A 21,108-nucleotide genomic window follows, 5' to 3' on the forward strand; every position below is an offset into this window, starting at 1 on the left:
AATTGATTAACTGATCGTTAATTTTTTTCATTGATTGATTAAGGAAAGAGTTTGACAGTTTGGATCCCTACTGAAAATATGACTGTGATGAATTCTGGTAAAATGACACTCAATGATAATTACAGTCTTGATGAAATAAGACACTCTGAAAGGAGCCGCGGTGCAGAACGAGTACTTTTACTTTTTGTACAAACTGTTTATTCTTCATTCTGAGCACCTGATTATTGTAGATATTTGTCTTTATTAAACCAGATTTCAAAGGCATTTTTCCTTTGGCAGTTTTTTATTACCTCAGAGGTTTCTTACAGAGTAACATCGACTCATTTTATTATTTTCAGTAACAATAAAAAGAACAAGTTCAAAAAGTCCTGGAATCTATTGTACAGTCACAAAAACATTAAAATAAGTTTACAATTGTACAATTATTGAACGTTTTGTTTTAATTTTGTTTTCAATAGTGTCTAAAAATACAATTCCCATCTGAAATCTTTGTATTAATTACAAATAAAGTGACTTGTAAAAATAAAGTAACTGAAATACCAAATCACCAAATGTTTACTTTTTTCTTTTTCTTTTTTTTTTTTTTTACATATAATGAATTTTCTGAAATGAAGCTTAAAGGCTTAAATCCAAACTTCGATGATGTCTCCGTCCTCCATGTCCAGCTGAGCCGGCGTCTGGCTGTGTGTCACTTTGGAGCCGTCGAAGTGGAAGCGGACCGTCCTCTGGACGCTGGAGGACATTTTGGACAGATACTGGGAGAAGATGGAGCCCAGCGGTGCGTCCTGAAACACAAAAACACACAGATTATTATGACATCATTGGTGTGTGTCCTGCTGTGGGTGAAGGTGAAGGTGAAGAGGAGGAGGAGCTACGAACTCTGTGGAGAGAGAACTCCTGTGAAGAGTCTCTGTCTTTGCTCTGCAGCCTCACAGTGATTCTGCTGCTGTCGCCTGCTTCACTTTTATTCTCTGCTGCCATGACGACACACTCTGCACAAGAAAAATAAAAAGACATTTCAAAGATTTTGGATTTTTATTTTCTGCATTCTGCGGTAGCTGAGCGGTCAGAGCGGGTTTGACATCAAAAATGTCTGTTCAGTATTGAATAAACTGTTTCATGTTCATCATGACTGGACTTTTTATCCTGAGAGTTCCTGACACCACCTGTGTTGTAGTTCTGTTGGATAATGATTTGGTGCCCTCTGGTGGTGTCATGAAAGAACTGCATCAGACTTGGTCCCAGAGAACACAAGCACAGAGTTGTGATACAAATCAGGTAAAACTGAGGAAATTCTACAAATGCAAAATTAAATTTGCCAACAACAGCTGAAGCTGATGAAAATTGATACTCTTTTTTTATGTAGAGCCCATCTTTCACTGTAATTCATTGTTTAGGTTTACAAAATACTTACGTCACGTGATAATAACTAAATCATTTCAACTGAGAAAGTGAAGAAGGCCATGAGATTTAGCTGAAAGCTTCAGAAACACAAACTAAGTTGGACCTTGTGATAAGAACTTTTCTGTCTCACTATACTTACTGTTTTTATGGCATTTTAAAGTGTAAGACCTTTTAAAAATCCATATTGGCTTAAAATGTGAATTTTAAAGACCCGCAGAAATTTTAGCAATTTACCAAAAAAAACCCAGAAGAATTAAGTTGTTTGTCATGTGACTCACCAATAATGTCTGCGATGCCGAGGCCGAGCTCGCCGACCGTCGAGTCTGTTGGAAGCTCCACTTCCTCTCTCATCAACAGGAGGCGAGGAGGAGGAACGTCCAGGATGACGGACAGCTGAGTCACCACGTCACGCAAAGGTGTCGACTAAAAACACAACATCAAGACAAACTGAATCCTCTCATTCAACCGTGCATCTGAGCGTTTTCACAGGGTTCTACAGGTGTCGTACCGACAGCACCGGGATCTTGTGCACGTCTGTCCGGCAGCGGATCTTGAGGGGGATCTCCCGGACCGACGAGCTGTACAGAGAATCATGATCTCCAGAGTTTGAGCTCATGACGATGACATCATCATTGTTAGGGGTCACGATGATGACATCATCATCATTGTCTGAGGAGGGGGGACCTCGGCGGCGTCTGGTCCTCCTGTCCCGAGGTTCAGGAGACAGGAGGGAGTTCACCGCCTGGAGCTTTCTGTCGATCTCACTGAGGGAGAAACAGACCAACAAACCAACTGACACTTCAACAAAGAATTAATAATCTGTTGTTAATTATTACACTTAACTAATAAATGGTGCTCGTTCAACTGTTGCATAAAAGTAAAATCACACTCCAGGTCGTGTCGCTGGTCGTACAACAACACTCCCTCTCGTATTATATATTGCTTAATTATTTGATAAGAAACAGCGAAGTAGAGACTCACCTGATCTTCTGTTTGACCCGTCTCGATTGTTGTAGGACTGGACTCGCTGGAGGAGACGGACAGCGAACAGTTTCTCTGTAGAAAAGGAAGAAAATAAGAAAAGAGAGAAACGAAGTACACAAACTACTGTTAAATGAATCTTTGTTGAGTTATAATAGAACTCTTTAGCAGAAGAGGACACAAATGAAACTTAACCTGAGAAGATCTGTGTCAAATGTTGTGAATGAACTTTAAGGTGACTTTAAGTGTAGAATTACTGATTTTATAACACACTTTTTAAATGATGCTCAGTTTACATTAGAGGGCATTTTGTTGCAGGATGAACCGGAACTTCACTACTTACGGTTCTGTTTTCTTCTTCATGTGCTCTGATCTGCTCTGCATGTCTTCCACTTCGTCCTCGTCAGAGTCGCTGAGGCAGACGACGGGCGCCGACGATCCTCGAGATGAAAACTGTGACCACAAACTGTCATCTGCGCCGTCGTCTGTTCAGAGGCAGAAACAACTTACAGCCGAAAAATCAACGCTCAGTATTTTTCACCCCAAACTGAATAAAATCTGCTCAGTTTTTACCTTTGGTCTCCTTTTCAGTGAACATTGCTGCTGTTGGCTTCAGCTGCAGACTGCTGCTGACCTGAGAACAAAACCACACAGGTGATTTAGAAAAATAATAATAAACTTTATTTATACAGCTATAAATAACAAAAGTGTTCCACATAGTTAAATCAGGGAACATTTCAGGAGGCAGTAGGGCTGCAACTAACAATTAATTTCATTGCCAATTAATCTGTAGGATTTTCTCAATTAATCAATTAATTGTTTGCTTATAAAATGTCTACAAATTGTTTTTTTTTTTTTTCCAAAACTCAAAGATTTTCAGTTTACTGTCATTAAGGAGTAAATAAAAAAAAAATAAAATGTTCATTTTTTTCTGTGAAAATTAATCAATTACCAAAATAGTTGGTGATTAATATAAAACAGATTTATAATCGATTAACTGTCGCAGCTCTAGGCGGCACGAGGCAAACCAAAACAGACAATTAAAATAATACAAAAATAAAAGTGAATACTGCATGTAAACTGCTTCAAAAAGTAACTTTCAGACATGAAATATATCATCATAAACAGTCACTGCTGGCTGTTTACCTTGTTGGAATAGACGGGCACCGGGACGATAGCGGACGGGTCGAGGATGCGTCGCCGTTTGGGCGGCGGCTTCGCAGCCTGGACGTCGCTGTCAGACACCTGGGAGACACACGGTAATATAATGTTAAAATGACAACTAAGTAGAAAATAAAGACTACTCAACTTTCTGAAAATATCGTGTGGAATAAAATCCCAAATAGAGTTTGGGCTCAGGTTTATTGGCTGTTGTATTAAAGTTAGACTGCACTGGTCTGAGCTATGTGGACTCATTTATAAAGTGTAAACTGGGGTTGATGTTACATTTGCTGCTGAAAACGCAGGCTAACGTTAATGTTAGTTAGCTAACCAGCATTAAGTGTTAACAAGCTAACATTTACGTTAACGGGGATCGTCGCTATTGTTGTTTTCTCATTACATTCACATCGAATCATAAAGTGTCAAGCTTTGTTTACGTGATTACACTGGTAGGTTAAGTAACAGTTATATCACTGGAAAGTAAAAACGAAACCAAACGTGTTGGCTAGATGTCGCCGCTTAACCGCAAGCTTTTATTTTGAAGAGCTCTGATTAAACATTCAAATTAACGGAGCTAACCTGGGTCATGTCGAGAAGGGAACCTTTAATTTGCGAAATACTCGCGAGATTTGTGTGCGCTGATTCTTTACTGTGTATCGTATACGGATTTTTCCTTTTCACAATGTAATCACTCTTTAGTTACGATTAGGAACCGAAAACATTCGGTCAACACAAGCGGAAGATCATGGTTTGGGGTAAAATGATCATTCTCGCGAGATCTTTCGCAGCTGCGAGGTTCCCTTCTTGACCCCACCGCTAACCTCCGGCTTCGCTGAGGCTAACTTGCAGTTTATTCGAGGTTAGGGGTTGTTTAATCTGTTTCTGTGGCTTTGCGCTCAAACTGATCAGTCTTATTTAGCATCAAGTTTAATTACAACAAAATTACACTTCCGATTTTTTAATATAAATCATAGATTCAGTGGTTTTTAACCGCTAAAAGCAGCAGATTTGTCAAACACTCACCGTTTCAGCCATATTTGTTTTCCCTCTTCGCGCGCTGATGCTGCCTTCAAGGACTGTCGGATATAGTGAGTCATGAGCGGATTTTCCATGGTCTCGTGTTGCATTCAGGTATTAAGGGAAACATACTAAACATGAATTAGAGCTGCATTCAGGTTTTAATGGGGTCCAAGCAGATTGAGGAAAATAAATTTTTAGAGCAGAAAACCATATGCTGAAGACTTTAAGACATGAATGAACCAAAAATTCACAGAAATTTAAATAAAAAAACACACACACACACACACACACACACACACACACACACACACACACACACCAACCTGTTTCTCTTGAGGGTACTGTAAAATATTTTTTTTGAAATATGATATAAAAAATAGATTAAATAAAAATGTTGTGCCTATAGTACAAATTGCAGCAAGATATTCCCAGCCAGGTCCCTCTCAGATATTAATATCACTGCAGTCTCACTGTCTGACTGATTTTGACATGTCTGTGTCCATTTTGGTAACATTTCAAAGAAAACACATGTGATTTTTCATAGTTTGAAAAAAAGAGAGTGCTGGACTTTTTAATTTTTGTAGCAGTGAGGCAAACTTTTGTCACAATTCAGCAGATTTGCAGAAGAAATTTCAGCTCTGTAGGACGTACGGCTGATTTTTAGAAGTTTGGACTGTAAAATGTCTATAAAGTTAGATTTATTGTAATAAGTCACATCAGCTTCAATTAGTCATTACCAAAATTCATGCATCGACTGAGTCCTGATCTGAAATCATGCAAACCAATCTTTGTACGAATTCATGCAGCCAATTATGAAATGTAGACTCTCTGCATTAGTGGTGCCCCCTATGGGTGAAAAGCAAAGCACTTTAATACATTAGCTTTGTGAACACTCTTGAACACGAATCTGAATTTTCAAGTTGACATCTCATTGCATTCATGAGTTATTACAGATTTTTGAAAATTAGCAATTTTGATTTTAAAATGTTTTTGATTGGCTCGTCAAATCCAAACCGATAGGTGAATCAAAATTCCTGTGATAGCAAAGTATGCAGGTGATGCTGATTAATTTTGAGGATGATTGGTCCAATGGTTTGGGGGGAGTTTGAAAAAAATATGATTTTGATCATATTTAGAAAAAGTCTCAAAAGTTAACAGATGAATTGAACAATTTAAAGGTTGAAACAATTTTGAAAAAATTAAAAAAAAACCTATAATAACTGTACTTTGAAGTGAGTCGTGGTGTTGTATCTTGACATTTCTTGGTTCTTTGGTTTCCATGACTGTTTTGGGACATAAATACCGGGTCAATACTGCCTCTTGGTGGCCTTTTGGGGTATTACAAGTGTCAGTTTGCATTCTGATCTATTAATAACTAGTGCTGAACTTGTATTTGAGCAACAGTCTTGCGGCCACAGAGGACGGACATTTGATTTGGAGTCCTCCTTGTAATATTTTACGGAAGAGAGAAGCAAGTCTGATTTAAGTTATGAAAGTTTTCACCTGATGACAGTTTGGGCCTCTGTGACTCACTGCTGTTCCAGTGAAAGGTGAGTAAAAGCTGTAGGCTGACATTTCTCTCTGCCCAGTGCTTCAGGGGGTTTTTCTGTATGGACGTCCGGCTCATAAATTTGTTTACTTACAAACCTTTCTCCTTTGTACAGCTTGTCAAACATGAACCTCCTGGTGGGCTCACTTTAAGGTGCCATGTCCAAGGAAACATTTCCATTCAGTTCTACCTCATTGCGCTCTCTGAGACTGGAGCAGGAGTTTCAGGAGTGGGAGGATGCTCGGAGAGCGCTGGCTCAGAGGAGAGCCATGACCAGGGCCCCGCTCCCCCGGGCCCCTAGGCCTCCTCCAAGGACGCAGCAACGGCGCCTGCAGGAGGTCCGGGCACCTCCATCCCAGGTCCGGTGCAGAGACACGGCGGTCCACAACACCTTCATGTGTGGGGATATGAAAGGAGTGTATGCGGTGCTGAAGGACCCCGCGATGGTCAATGCCCTGATGGAGACGGTGCACGAGGAGATGGTGTGGACTCCAGAGATGGGTATGAGTTCAACACCTCTGTCTGATAATCTTTATTAAATGTTAAAGGGATCCTTTACCTAAAAATTAAAATACCTATTTTTCCCCAGGGCTGTAGAAGTATTTATCCATTTAGGTTTTTTTGGAGTGAGTTGAAGAGTTCTGGATATATCTGCCTTTTGTCCAAAATAATAGGACTAATATATTTATATTGACAAGAAAGAAAACATGTTTACAGTGGATATCTCCAAAACCCAGCAACTCTCACCAAAACCATCTAGCTGAAGAAGAGGTTTTGATTTTAGGGTGAATTGTCCCTTTAGTAACACTCAACAGCTTCTGCGTTCCTCCATCAGGTATGTGGACGCTGAGCTCCAAGGTGAAGCAAACCTCAGCGTTACGTCTGGCTGCCAGCAGAGGTCACACGGGATGTGTGGAGGAGCTGCTGTTTCGTGGGGCGGAGGTGAACGCCGACCCCGGAGGAAACACCGCCCTCCATGATGCCTGTATAGGTGGCCACACTGTCTGCGTCCAGCTCCTGCTTTCTCATGGAGCAGAGCCTGAGCTGCTGGCTGCAGACGGCAGCGCTCCTCTTCACCTCTGCAGCACATCTGCCCAGTCGTTCCAGTGAGTTTACCCTCAACAATCTGTTCTCTGTTAGCCCCAGTTTCACCATCGGGATAACTGGAGATGAGATAGTTCACCCAAAAATGAAAATTCACTCATTATCTACTCGCCCTCATTCTGACACTGCTGGAATGTCACAAGAAAACAGTGTTGCAGAATCTCCCAAATAATGGAAGTGAAAATTGAATTAAAAAAATGTGCATGTGAACGTGGCTCCGAGCTAAGGATCTTCAGTGAAGATTCAGGCTTAAACATGTTGGAAATAAAATGTTTTAGTCAACTTGGAATGTCAGGGCTTTAGCCGACAACAAATTGTTGCAGCTCTAGAAAGAAAAAGCTTTTTATATATTAGATGTTTTTGCAAAGTAGACGTGTGCTGGCTCATGGTGTGATCAGAATTTGCGTTTTGTTCCAGGTGCGCTGAGTTACTGTTGGAGGGAGGTGCAGAGGTCAATGTGAGGATGACGGAGTCCAGGCTCACGCCTCTGCACATGGCCGCACGACGAGGCCTGGAGGAGCACGTGGAGCTCTTCCTCAGGCACGGAGCAGATGTGCTGGCGACGAATCGAGAGGGAGAAACCCCTCTGAACGCCGCGTGCTCCGGCGCCGAGAGGCCCTCAGAGGCCGGCCGCTATTTGCGTGTGATCCAAAAGCTGCTGGATGCAGGAGCTGACTCCAGAACTGCAGGCAGGAAACAGCACACCCCCCTGCACAATGCATGTGCAAACTGCTGCCCACGGATTGTAGATGTCCTCCTGCAGCACGGAGCAAAGGCAGATGCTGCCAACTGTGCAGGATACACACCGATGGACTGTCTGTTACAGGTAGATCATAAGAACTGAGGGGATTTCAAGGTCAGGGCAAGCTAGGGAGAGCTACGTGAAACAGCTAACAACAATCTAAAAGACATTTATCGAGTAGAGATATTACTTTTTAGCTCAATGAGTGGGATAAACAGTTTTCTTCTTGTTCTTTCAGGTGCTTGAAGATTACCCAGACCAACAACCGGAAGCGATAGCACGGTCTCTTCTGAACCACGGAGCAAAGCCTGTTTCCCCAAAGGTTAGATGGGTACCACACTGGGTATGATACTGATAAGAACAGGGTATCAGTACTTGATACCTTTAAGGCAGTCGTTCCCAAACACTGGGTTGGGACCCACATGTGGGTCACAGGAGATTTTATTTGGGTCGCCAAATAAATGAAAAGACGATGGAAGAAATTTAGCAGTAACTTGCAATAACATGCATCAAAACTGCAAATAATTTATTGCCGATCATTAGATTCATAATTGATTAGTTGAAAATGAAAATCGAATAATTAATCCTGTCACAATCTTGTCAATTGAAAAATAGGTCCAAACATATGAAAACAAGTGGAGCACACAAACGTACATCCGACAAGGATGAACCTAAATCTGTCCTCTTTTCTCGTGTAAAATACTTTGACTCCTCTCCTGGAGAATTAAGTCAGTTTTCAAGAAACTTCTTTATTTACGTTGGACAGATGTGACATGTTTCTTTCCTCTCGACAGTTGTTGAAGCAGTGTGTCCTGTCTGCTGCCACTCTGGAGGTGATGCTGAACTCGTACACCTCTGTCCCGCCCTGTGATTGGATGGACTCTCTGTCCACAGAGATATATGAGGTGAGCTGCTGGCAGTGTTAAAGCTGCAGTAGGTAGAAAACCTAAAAACGGTTGATTGTTGGATCTCATCTGAGTTAGATCTTGTTTTCTCCATCCTGAGCCCCTCCTACCAGATGAGCAGCACACACGTCATGCAAACACAACAGTTTACCAAGGCAACCATAAGTGAGCTGTATGTAATAAAGCAGATACCTGAGAGTGCAAACAGCAACAGAGGACAGGAACTACATTTCAAAACATAGAGATTAATTTCGAAACTACAGAAATACTGTCAGAACCAAAAAAAATTCAGTATGAAGGCCCCATGTGTGTATTTGTGTGTCGGTACTCACCAGAGAAAGGCAATTCTTTCCTTTACATCCCTCTTCTCTATACTCTCATGAAATGACTGTCAAATACATTTCTCCTCCGGTCAGCAGTCAACATGGACAGACAGACTAATTATCTTACTATAACCGCACAGTTGGCTCCTCCATGGTCGCTGCTGCACACAGCTTTACAAGCAAACATGAAAATCCATTTTTTAATCCCCAAATTTAAAAACAAACAAACACTGAGCTCTCATCTGGCCAATCCACAGGTCTGCGATTTCTTTGTGCATTGCTGCTACAACGGTTGAGGTGCAGGAGTGATAATTACTCTACTTTTCAGTCCCAAAAGTTTGAAACATCCACTCCAAGCTCGCCTCCTGCTAATGAAAGAGTCATCATCAGAGCGACTCCGGTGTTTCTTCCTCCAGAAGCTCCACTCTGCCACCGACCCTCTCAGACAGAGCTCTCCAGCTCTGAGGAGCTGTCTGTCAATAATACAACTATTAAGTGTACCATCACAGGCCAGATTCTCTAAATGCTGAAAACAGAACCAAGAAGAGGTGCAGACGTCTAGGCCGTTCCTACCCTAGCTTTAAATCACCTCTTCTCTTCTCGTTACAGTCCAGTGCTATATGTGTGTTGTTGTTTGTCTGTCTTCACCTCAGGAACACCGGTCTTTCTTCGACTTGGTGCGTCAGCGGAGTGGCCAGCCTCGCTCTCTGCAGCATCTCTGTCGATGTGCTTTACGCCTGCAACTCGGGGCCCGATGTTACTCGGCAGTCAGTGGACTGGACATTCCCAGCTCTGTGAGGGATTACCTGCTGCTGTGCAATGATGGGACGCTCCAGTGACTTCATATTGTTTATATGTTTTTCACAGTATGGTGCCTCTTTGTAGACAAAACTTGTTTTAAATTACATTAAGCAGTTTCTGTTATTTTTTTTAAACTAACACTTGGTTTTGTTAACTTGAATCTCTTCTAATGGGACTGTTATTTGTTCAAGTGTAAGTGAACTTGTGAAGAAGACTTTCAGAGGGAGTTTCTGTAAGAAAACAGAAATAAACACGACTATCTCTTGTTGGATTGTTTTTTATTTATCTTTTCTTTATATTGTATTAGTTGGTTACTGCCACATGAGTGTGCAGTAAAAACTATACTTAATTATATATATAAATTCTTTGACTTACTCAGTATTCACAAATGGAACACCATAATCGAGCAATATGTTGCATTATAGGCTGGGGTGGAAGTAACCAATTACAAATACTCAAGTTATTATAATTAACTTTTTTTGGTACCTGTACTTTTATGAGTAGATTTTCAAGTCTGTACTTTAATTGTTAATGCATGAATCTAAGTAAAAGTACAGACTTTCCAATTCTATATTAATCTGAAATGAGTTTAAGTAGAATTTAAGTAATTTTAGTTTTGATGGTTTTGTACTTTTTGTGCAGCTTTCTTCAAACCAAATCTAGATAAAACATAATCCATGACAGATCAATTTAAAATGTATACATCACATATCTCTCTCTATATATGCATTAAAGCAATTATGTATATCCTATACTGCCTATAATGGGCTTATGGCTGCTACCTATTGTGGTGGTGCTTCACCTTGAATTTAAATAATTAATTATTCTGATCATTATGACTGATGAGCAGTTTAATCAGCAGGGACCCTGGAAGTCAGTTAAAGTTGGTGGGTGCTGAGAAAGCTGTCATCCTAAAAGGTGTGTAATATTCATAATTTTATATTAATTTGAATGGTCAGGATAACCTACATCTATCTGTATAGTTATTAACAACAATTTATCTCAATATATATATATGATAAATTCTAACTTATCTCAAAATAAAGATTTTGTTTTTCTAAATAATTATTTAGTGTTTTAAAATAAAATTTTTAGTATCTTAAAATGATTTAGTATTTTTAAATAATAATGTAGTATTTCATAATAACAAGTTATTGTTTCTCAATAATAATTATTTATTTAGCGTTTTAAAATAATAATTTAATGTTTCATAATAATAATTCTAGTATTTTAGAATAATGATTTAAAACGTTGAGCTAGTATCTAAAATTGGGCTTTATATTAACTCATTATTTTGAGATATATTTAAATACAAAATCATCATTTTGAGATAATAAGTTGTAATTTCACATGTAATGACAGAAGTTCTGTTGTCTCAATGTGTTGATCATAAAAGCGCCAGTCGTCATCATCAAGACCAAATCGATGTCTTGTGTTGTAGATTATTACACGTGTACAGACACTGCTTACACAACTGGACTTGTCCCAACAAATAAACTAAAAAAAAACTGACGAAAACAAACTTTATTCAAATCTGTTGTTAACAACAAACTGAGGTTTAAAGTTAATGTTTCAGAACAAATGTAATCATTCAACAACCGAGCCAAAGCGACTGAGAAAAACTGTATTGTTGTGTAGGCAGGGAGAACAGGCGTGACCCACATCCAAAACAAGCGCCCCCGCTGACCCGTGATGGCGTGATGACGTCACGCCGCTGCGTCGCCTCTGTGTTTATTATGTGGTTGTTAAGCAGCAGCTGCTAACCCGACTAGCATCGAGCCTCGTCCTCAAACATGCTCTGATTTTACCGCAGGCAGGTAGGATGGTTTTATAAACTCACAGCGAAGACGTTCACACGACCTGTTTTGTTCAGTTTTAAAAACTGTTAGCGACGAAACAAATCGAGCTGCGGGAACCGTAAACAGCCGAAGGTCGTTTTTCAGCCGGGAGGGGGGGTGGGGGTGGAGGGGTAGGAGGAGGCTAGCTCTGAAGCTAACTTAGCTCGCTAACAGGAACAACAGCGTAAACTGTTACAGCACAAGTTAGCGACTCAGAGGGTGAGGCTGCAGAGAAGGTAATGTTCAGTTTAAACGATTTGATGTCGAGGTTATCAACTGTAGAAAACTGGTGACACTGTTAGCTTTGAGCTGTTAGCTGTGTGTGTTTGGACTGAGCTTCACAGCTACAACACACAGCTGTTGAGCAGCAGCGAACCTTTATGTTGACTAACTTACATCCTACAGCTTTTAGTTACTGGAACACATTTCTACCGTGTTCTGTCACTCTCAGTACCTGCATATGTCTGCCTATTTATTAGATCTAATATTACTAAGATTTTGTTTTTTTGCAATTTTCTATTTTTATTCTGATTTTATGTATTTTTGTGAATTCAAACCGGTTTGTTATCAAAACATATATGTAGCTACCAGGGGCGGAAGTAAATGATTATAAATCATAGTTGTAGTAATAGTAAAATCATAGGTGAGTACCGAGTACAGTTTGAATTAACATCCAGACCATCTGCATTTTGTAGCCTATCTGATCATAAACAGGCCTGTGAAAGCAGGACATACTGATAAAAAAAACCCATAAAATTTGGAATAGGGATGTTAACAATTAATTATTAATTGATTAATTTCAATTAGGAATTTGCATTAAAAATGCATTCATTGATATTTAAGTAATAGTCTAGAAATTTCAGTAATGTTACCTAATTTGTTGAATAAGGAAACTTAAAATTACACAAAAAAAAGTCAAAACATGTATTTTGTATTGACGGGACTGATGGCTTTGGGTCAGACCTTATCTCTCCCATATTTCACAGGTTCACGTCTTGTCTGGACTGCACTATATTTATTTATATATATATTTCTCCCCACTTTAATTGTTGCCAGTTCCAGTTCCCTGCATGTGTTGTCCCTGTCACTGAAAACTCTGAACTGTTTGGTGCAGAGGGAAGTTTGTTAAGAAAAATGTCGGGCTGTAATATCCTGGGTCAGTTTCTGACAGTGTTTTGATGGCATCAGGCCTTGACAGGCTGAACTTTTAAGGCCTGATTGAAGTGCTAGTTAACACACTACTCACTGTAACTTTGTCTGGGAAAATGTGAACACAGACTCGAGTCTGACCCGGTTGTAGGTGTTAAGAATAATTGTATAGAAACAGACGATCTTCTCTCTGATGGCCTTGTTTGCTTATGCAGTCATATATATCAGTATTAAATAAAGTATTTCATAACCAGTAAAAAATCACTCCTTGTAGTAGCTTTAATGAATAAATAAACTTGACTCATTTTCCTTGTCTTCAGGTTTGGAGGACAGCGATGGCAGTGTGTGCACTGACCATGTTGGACGGGATGGAGGATGAGGTAACAGCGGCAGGCGGCGTGTTGCTCTTGGCCCTGGCCCTCGTCTTGGCTTGGCTCTCGACCCATGTGGCCGACCGGGGAGACCACATACTGGGCACCATCCTCACCGTGGGCGCTCACGCCTCTCTGATTGGGCTGGGAGGCCACGACAGCTACAGCGGAGGGCCCCCCAACGCTGACGCCCCCGAACAGCAGGCTCCTGCGCCATCGCAGGAGAACAAGCCGGACGACGGCGAGCCAGGGATGGACAGAGGAGAGGGCGAGGGGACGACGGGGGAGGGAGCTGAGGGGGTCAGGACAGATCTGCTGCTGGACATACAGAGTAAACCACCGCAGGCTGGAAGACTGCAAACTTCTGACGAGGAGGATGATGACATTGATGCAGAGGAGGACGATGATGATGAGGAGCAGCTGGAGGAGGAAGATAAAAAGATTATAAAGCATATCCCAGTGTTGTCCAGCACCATCTCCCCCACCACCACTACCACTTGTATCTCTGTTCGTCTGAAGTTTTTAAACGATACGGAGGAGGTAGCTGTTGTAGAGCCACAGGATACAGTGGGAGGACTGAAAAGGTTGGTGAAACAATCCCAAACCTACAGACTTCAAGGACAGATTGATTATTAAGTGAATCATTTCACATTCTGATGTGAAGATGGATCCCAAATATGAAGCTAAAGCCAGCAGCCAGTTAGCTTAGTTTAACTTAAAGACTGGCTTGCCTGGCTCTGCTAAATGAACACCTGATGTTCTGTTAAAGTTTGCAAAAACTAAAATGCACACAGCATGTTTTTAGAGAGGTCAAGTGTGAGTCTACAGGGTCGTCCAGTCCAAGAACTCAAACTACAAAAAAAATCTTTCTTAAGTGCCGTCCTCACAGAGGACTATTAACTATGAAAAATATAGTTCTAAAATCATTCTGATTCAAGCAGCATTCACACCATAACTCTAAGGCTGTGGTCCAGACTCCACCAGCTGCTTGAGTGAGAACAGTTTTAGAACTGTTAGAACCTTAACTCAAATGAATGGCAGACTCCACGCCACAACGGTAATGACAGCGACGGTGGTGAACGATACTGTTCGGATCACTTTCACCATGAATCCACCCACATTTACAGGATGAGAAATATTCTCACATGTGACATTTAAACATTAAAAAATATGTTTTGAGATATCATATGTTAATTAGAGCAATTTAGAGGTGTTTGGTTAACAAAATTCACCTATCAACACGGGTCAATGTCTAGGATTAACTGCTTGTCCAGGGCAAGTAAAATGCCACATCGGGCTAGTAAAGTAGCAACTTGTGAACCCAAGGGGGCAAGTGGTAAAAAAGAATTAAATTAAAAAACTATTTTGATTATCAAGTAATTGTTAAAGTAATTTTTCTTGCAATGAGCATTTATCATAATAAAGTGAAAAGTGAGTATCTTTGGTTTCTGGACAATCTTAACAAGATGTGTGAAGACATCACCTTTGACTTAAAGAAACTGAGCTGGACATTTCCTACTATCTTCTGACATTTTATAGATGTTCCAGTCTGAGAGTAGACGTGACGTCTGTCTTTACTGTTATTTGATAAGCTCTGATAAATAAAACTGTTTGCACAGGGGCAAGTAAAAGTGACTTTGGGCATGTAGATTTCTGAACCAGTTGCACGCCTTTGCAAGTAAACATTAACGTTGAACCCTGATAAGTGTTGTTACCTTTGGACAGAGCCAGGCTGTTTCCCCCTGCCCCCAGCCTTTATGCTAAGCTAAGCTAACCAGCTGACATAAGAATGTCATTGAACCTCTCCTCTACCTCTCTGCAAGAAAGCAAATATGTATGTTTCTCAAAATGCCACATTACTCCATAAATACATCTTCTAACTGCCGCTCTTTCTCGTCTCTCCTCTTCTTCAGTAAATACTTCTCAGGTCGGGAGCATCAAATAAAACTCATCTACCAAGGCCAGCTGCTGCAGGATCCCAAGAGGACTCTGTTCTCGCTAAACATCACAAACAACAGCGTGATCCACTGCCACATCTCCCAGGCCCTGCATGAGGCCGCTCCAGAGGAGGGGGCTCAGTCCGGGGCCGGAGCAGGAGTCGGGTCCGGGGTCTCCGGAGGATTCAGGGCCGCCGGCGTGGCCATCAGCACCAGCAGCTTGGTTGTGCCCGTGTTTGTGGTGATCCTGGCTGTGGTGTGGTACTTTCGCATCAACTACCGGCAGTTTTTCACCGCCCCTGCGACCATCTCCCTCGTGGGAGTCACTGTGTTCTTCAGCTTTCTGATATTTGGGATGCACAGCCGCTGAAGAGGCAGAGGAAAGAGCGCACGCTTGCCGCTGAATGTTGCGAAGTAAAATAAAAATAACCACGGCGGTGGGCGGCGTCTGATGACACAAGCTGATCAAAGAGGGGCTCGGTGCAAGATGCCGCAGCTGACTGGATACCTGCAGAGTGTGTGGGTGGCGATGTGAGTCTGTCTGTGCATATACCAAAACATAAACAGAGTGATTGTACAGTTCACATGAGGTAAAAAATAATCTGCAGTGAGTGAAGTTGAGCTTTGACGTAGTGGTTCTCACCATGTTTAAACACTCTCCCTGTCGGATCTTTTATTGTCGCTAATGACTCATGATGCTTTCCTGTCTGTCACTGTTTTTGAGGCCATTGTTTCTGTGTTTAAAAAATGTCAAATTAATCGATAGATGCAAGACTTTAAAATCTTTTGGAACCACTCACTGTTGTGCTGTGTGTGCCAGTTAAACTTTTTTTTGTTATTTGAATGATTAAATCTCTGTGTAAGCAAATATGGACTGTATGTACAGCTGACTCAGCGCTCGGCAGAAAACTTTGATATTTTTGTCGCTCGAAAAACTGTTGCTATATAGAAATAGGCTAATTTAAATAATCACTAGTCATAAAAATACTTTTTGAGAAGATGTTGTAAATATATTGTGTATTTTCTGTAAATAAAATGATAGAATGAATCAGATGAACCTGCATCTGGCACTTAAAAGATTTGGAGGGGGACCTGACCCTCCTGATTATGCTGGACTGCTCTGGCTTCAGTGATGTCTCAAATTAAAGCATTTCAAACCAAACCCATTCCACTGTCTGTCTGTAGGCTAAAGAACGGAGCCTCTGGATGCGCTTTGTGTTTATTTATATACAAACACCAGTATGCATGGCAGTGAAGAAAAATATATCACATTATGTTCATCCACACATGGAAAAAAATATCGCAAACATTGCATTCTTTGTTATTGCACTCGTACTGCACACAGATACAAAGAGAGCCACGAGAGAACATCAGCTGTTTGTTTTATCCACGCTGGATGGTGGCTTCAGTGAATCACATCTATCAAAGGATCTCAGCGACAGTTCATTTATCTTTAGTGCACGTCACAAGACTTCACTGGAAAAGACTGAAAAGGGGCACGTTCAGAGTGACTGAAACAGAAAAGTGAAACTGTGAAGTCATGCTGGGAATTAAATCAGGCTTTGACAGATTGTCACGTCATGACATTTGAGGCATAAAACCAAATGCACTTTAGGGACTGTTGGAAAACTACTGGGATGGAGAGGGAGGGTGAATCTTCATTTTGTTTTATGAAAAACCCTTTCTTTCTCTAGTTCCACAGAAACAGTTATTTCAGCCACCGTATAAGTGAATCACTCTGATAGACCACTTTCTGTTCTGGTCCTACAAAACTGACACGTTTGTTTCATGAGCAAAATGATTTTAAAGAGGTAAATAAAACCTTGATGACCCATAACGCACTTTTTTTTTCTTTTTACAATAAATCTTTTATGTGAAAAACAGAATAAAATATAGAGTAAGTGATCCTTCCCTGCTCTCTATAAATTAAACAAGTAATACATAAAGTTGGCGTTATGCTCAAAAAGAACCGGTTCTTACGTCACATCGTCTGATTATGTCAGAGGACAAAAGTTGTTATAAACAGCCACATTTAAAAAAGGGAAAAGCCAACGAGAGGGGCAACCAAATCACTGAATTACTGTTACAGTGGTGCATATTTCATATTTTCTTAAAGTGTTACCACTAAAAATGGTAAAACCCAATAAGGTTCTAGTTAGCACCTGTTTTTTTGGTGTCTAACGCTGCGCTGATTGAGGAGGGAAAAATACATTTGGTTTTGTTTGGCGATTTAATTTTTTTTAAAGATTTTGCATGTGTCGATTAACTGATCGTTACTTAATTGATAGTTGATTTTACCAATGATGGATTTGCACCTCTAGTTCATACACTGTGTTGTCTAATTATATCTGGTTACAAACAGCTGGTCTTAAATAAGGGAAAAACCGACTGTCATAGAGAGGGGCGAGGATTTTACACATTTTCTTTTACTTCAGTCTCACTTTCAAGCTTAATGCTGATTAATTTGAAACGATGTTTGAGCAAAAATTAGTCCCGTTTCCATCCTTGGAGCCAATAAATACACCACACTACTGCAGTCATTTGTCTCAGCAATGAATGAATGTGAATGAGTTTTTTTTTTTCGTCCACTGTAAAAGGGGCTTTAGTGTTGCATTTGGTCGCCAACATTAAAAAGTGACAGAAATAGTTTTAAGAAGAACAAAAAACAGAGAGTGCGATTGATGTTCTGGGAGAAAAAAGGGGTCTTTGACGGTACCATCCATCACTGTAACCCTGCTCTGGACTCCTCAGCCCCCTAATAATTTTCAAACAGTCCCAAAGTTTTACAGCAATGTCCTGATATATACAAACAGTGACATCTGCAACAGTAATGAAGAGAAACAAATAAAAATGCTCCTCTGGGACACAGAAAAGTTGCAAGTACAAGATTAGTGAAATAGTGCATCCACCCTCTAAAGCATGTGAAATATCTGACAGCATGTGTCTGTATGATGTGATCTTTGAGCAGAAACTGAGTGAAAATACACAACATGAGTTTTTTATACTGAAGAAAAGGAAGTTACGTTGGATTCGTGATTACTTTTACATCTCACACGTCGTATATACACGTACTGTTCATGTGCCCCAAAAGCCTACTGGCTCATCAAATATCAAAAATCTCCTTTACACACAGATAATATACACACTGCATCACTGCAGAGGCAGCGGCAAATAAAAACTTAAATATATTGTTGATGTAAACAAAAAGTTAAATATTTAAATGGCACATATACTTTCACAAAAATGTCACATTCTAGGATGCATAGTTTTATGAAAATATAAATGATCACACACACACCCTCTAACTGCACGTACACACACGACACACACACAAAAAGTGACGTTCACGCTGAATGCAAGTCAGCACACCGAGGCACTCACACACAACTGTGCAATAAAACGCTAGAATCAAAAAGCCACTGATGAGAGCTCCAGTATACGTGAGTCAAGTGTGCACACGAGGATGTCACCTCTGTGTATTCAGCTATATTTACATCAGGAACTCGGATTTAATTACACATTTTTCCTCTCAGTAACTGTAAGAGATTACATTTACTTTGTAATTTAATTACATGTAGCTCCCCAACGCTGCTAGAAGGCCCCTACCAGCTGAGGAGTCAGGAGTTGGTACAGGTTCTATATAGAAGTTATATATGACAGGGGTCAGCAAACTTTTCCATCAGAAAAAAAGTCTGTCTTGAGAAACATCTGTTAAATTCTGTTTTCCTCTGACTTTACTTTTTTTTTGCATCTGCAGCAACCAGCAAAATTTAGAGCAGCCATTCCAAAACATAAGAACGAATAAAGAATTTTGCAATCTGAGTTTTTTCTTTCCTTCACAGGAGAACAGTGCTGCAGAATCTCCCAAACAACGGAAGTGAATGGTGACCAGTTTTCAAACATAAAAAACAACTGGAAAAAAATAAAATAAAATGCCTCCATACTGTGTGTCTGGTGTAACCCAAGTCTCCTAAAGCCCTGACATGCCGTTTGCGCACGCACACACACACACACACACACACACACACACACACACACACACACAGAGTTCAGACAGTGTGCATGTGAACGTGGCTCCAAGCTAAAGAGGATTCAGGATAAAAACATGATGGACGTAACATTTTTAGTCAACTTGGCATGCTGGGGCTTTAGGAGACTTGGATTAGACCAGACTGGTCATCATTCACTTCCAATGTTTGGGAGATTCTGCAACACTGTTCTCCTGTCAAACTCCAGCAGAGTTTTGTGGACTGAAAAACTAAAACTGACCTTCAATCAGCGTGAGGATGACAAGATCATGACTGAATTTTCATTTTTGTGTGAACTATCACAATAATTAGTGAAAACTAAAATGATATGAAAAAGAACAATCATTCATTTTCATATAAATTTTTGTCAAAGCCACAGACGAGCTGCTGCAGAGTGGTAGAAGAGACTGCTGACCCCCAAAACTCTAATAAAATAATAAAATGAGAAAACACAGAGTGTTTGTCTTCAGAGCTGAGTCCAGCATCTGGTTTCATACGTCTCTAAGTTCACAAAGCACCAGCTGGTTACATGAAACTCCTGACAGGTGGCTGATTTTAAATGCATGAACAAGTTTACTCTTAAAATACAGTTATTCTGATTGTTACATTTTATTATCTGGCTCTATATCACGAGCCAATAAAGGCTTTCTTTCTCAGTAACTGTAACACATTACTTATATTCATACTGTGATTTAATTACTCCCCGAAATCTGCTATTACTTGATGACTTGAGGCTCCTGCTGGCTGGTTACGAGTTCTGAGGAGTCAGCAGTCAGTACAGGTTCTATATCGGCTTTTCAAGGTTTTGCAGAAATTCTGAATCACTGCAACCATGAGAGTCCCTCAATCATACAGTCAGAAAAGTACACAAAAAGTACTGGGCTGATCGGTCCAGTGGTATGTGAGATTAGCTCCAGGTCACTCACACATGTACATGTACATGTACATGTACACACACACACACACACACACACACACACACACAAAGTTACGCCTGGCAGAGATAATGAACACAGAGTCTAAAAAGAGGGACAGGTCACAGGACCATGAACAGTGATAAGAGTACCTGAAGCTTTCAGAAAGACAAATTTTAAGACTTGAACCATCTCATACTTTGAGGAAAAGGTTTTAGGACAACAGAAACTCTTTACGACTGACTAAAACTGATAAAAGTCTTAAATTTTAAACTAATAGTTCAGGATAAATGTCATTTTCACTTGTTATAGCAGGCTGTGAGAAAGCATGGACAGCTGCAGGCACCAAAATTAAGAAAATGCAGAGCTTCTAATATTAATGACACCTGTGAGTTTTTCTACTATTTCGTGCAGCTCAGTTTTAATCTCTCAGTTTGAAAAATTAAGATGAACAGTTGAGACTGTAGTGATGCTGTCAGTTAAGACAAATCCTGCTTAAACCATATGTTTAAACACTCCAGTCCATTTAACCTTTGTGTACTTATTTTCTGGGGCTGTTTTTCATCGTTAGCTCTAGAACCTGACTGATACTGACCCCAGACTCAGGCCCTAGTTTGTTCCAATTGAAAATAATCTTAATTCTTCATCTTATAATGATATTTTAGGTGATAATGTGCTTCAAAGTTTGTATCAACAGTTTCAACATGTCAAGAATGTTTTTTCAAGTTGACTGGCATCCTGACATCCTGTCCTGACCTCACTCATGTTTGTGTGGACGAACGGGGACAAACTGCTCTAAGACCAGCCACAGTTCTTAGAACGCTGTGTTCATGATACAGAAGGAGAAATGTTCATTAAGTTGCCTGACTTGTCGAGGCTGC

At 40.4% G+C, this 21,108-nt stretch overlaps 3 protein-coding genes across 5 annotated transcripts; 2 read left to right on the plus strand and 1 right to left on the minus strand.

The window, feature by feature from the left end:
• Positions 1-623: 623 nt before the first annotated feature.
• nfatc2ip (nuclear factor of activated T cells 2 interacting protein) lies at positions 624-2,983 on the minus strand. Its single transcript, XM_084744099.1, has 7 exons — positions 2,959-2,983; positions 2,729-2,870; positions 2,386-2,460; positions 1,913-2,168; positions 1,683-1,827; positions 880-992; positions 624-785 (listed from the first exon to the last, which is right to left on the minus strand). The coding sequence occupies exons 1-7, from the start codon at positions 2,981-2,983 to the stop codon at positions 624-626; spliced, it is 918 nt and encodes a 305-aa protein (XP_084600225.1).
• Positions 2,984-3,535: 552 nt separating this feature from the next.
• Positions 3,536-10,256, plus strand: asb16 (ankyrin repeat and SOCS box containing 16). 2 transcript variants are annotated; one of them, XM_084744552.1, is made up of 7 exons: positions 3,536-3,644; positions 6,269-6,616; positions 6,951-7,221; positions 7,637-8,045; positions 8,200-8,283; positions 8,756-8,866; positions 9,843-10,256. In XM_084744552.1, exons 1-7 carry the CDS (start codon positions 3,578-3,580, stop codon positions 10,026-10,028), a joined length of 1,476 nt encoding a protein of 491 aa, XP_084600678.1. In that variant the 5' UTR covers positions 3,536-3,577; the 3' UTR covers positions 10,029-10,256. The 2 variants fall into 2 exon arrangements, with proteins under 2 accessions (XP_084600678.1, XP_084600679.1); XM_084744553.1 differs by lacking the exon at positions 3,536-3,644 and adding an exon at positions 5,787-6,116.
• Positions 10,257-11,649: 1,393 nt separating this feature from the next.
• Positions 11,650-16,447, plus strand: tmub2 (transmembrane and ubiquitin-like domain containing 2). Of its 2 annotated transcripts, none has more exons than XM_084743722.1 (3): positions 11,650-11,807; positions 13,298-13,932; positions 15,262-16,447. In XM_084743722.1, the coding sequence occupies exons 2-3, from the start codon at positions 13,313-13,315 to the stop codon at positions 15,653-15,655; spliced, it is 1,014 nt and encodes a 337-aa protein (XP_084599848.1). In that variant the 5' UTR covers positions 11,650-11,807; positions 13,298-13,312; the 3' UTR covers positions 15,656-16,447. The 2 variants fall into 2 exon arrangements, with proteins under 2 accessions (XP_084599848.1, XP_084599849.1); XM_084743723.1 differs by lacking the exon at positions 11,650-11,807 and adding an exon at positions 11,949-12,064.
• The last annotated feature ends 4,661 nt before the right edge of the window (positions 16,448-21,108 follow it).

Source organism: Lutjanus erythropterus, chromosome 19 (genome assembly GCF_056507025.1).
Source record: "Lutjanus erythropterus isolate fLutEry1 chromosome 19, fLutEry1.hap2, whole genome shotgun sequence".
Classification (NCBI taxonomy): domain Eukaryota; kingdom Metazoa; phylum Chordata; class Actinopteri; order Lutjaniformes; family Lutjanidae; genus Lutjanus; species Lutjanus erythropterus.

Bases quoted from the DNA above. Each gene is read 5' to 3' on its own strand.
- asb16 (XM_084744552.1), top strand. From the start codon at position 3,578: ATGCGTCGCCGTTTGGGCGGCGGCTTCGCAGCCTGGACGTCGCTGTCA. The intron at 6,617-6,950 runs GTATGAGTTCAA...TTCCTCCATCAG, and splicing joins GGTGTGGACTCCAGAGATGG to GTATGTGGACGCTGAGCTCC. The intron at 8,046-8,199 runs GTAGATCATAAG...TTGTTCTTTCAG, and splicing joins CGATGGACTGTCTGTTACAG to GTGCTTGAAGATTACCCAGA.
- tmub2 (XM_084743722.1), top strand. From the start codon at position 13,313: ATGGCAGTGTGTGCACTGACCATGTTGGACGGGATGGAGGATGAGGTA. The intron at 13,933-15,261 runs GTTGGTGAAACA...CCTCTTCTTCAG, and splicing joins ACAGTGGGAGGACTGAAAAG to TAAATACTTCTCAGGTCGGG.
- nfatc2ip (XM_084744099.1), bottom strand. From the start codon at position 2,983: ATGTTCACTGAAAAGGAGACCAAAG. The intron at 2,461-2,728 runs GTAAGTAGTGAA...CCTTTTCTACAG, and splicing joins ATGAAGAAGAAAACAGAACC to AGAAACTGTTCGCTGTCCGT. The intron at 2,169-2,385 runs GTGAGTCTCTAC...TTTCTCCCTCAG, and splicing joins CGGGTCAAACAGAAGATCAG to TGAGATCGACAGAAAGCTCC.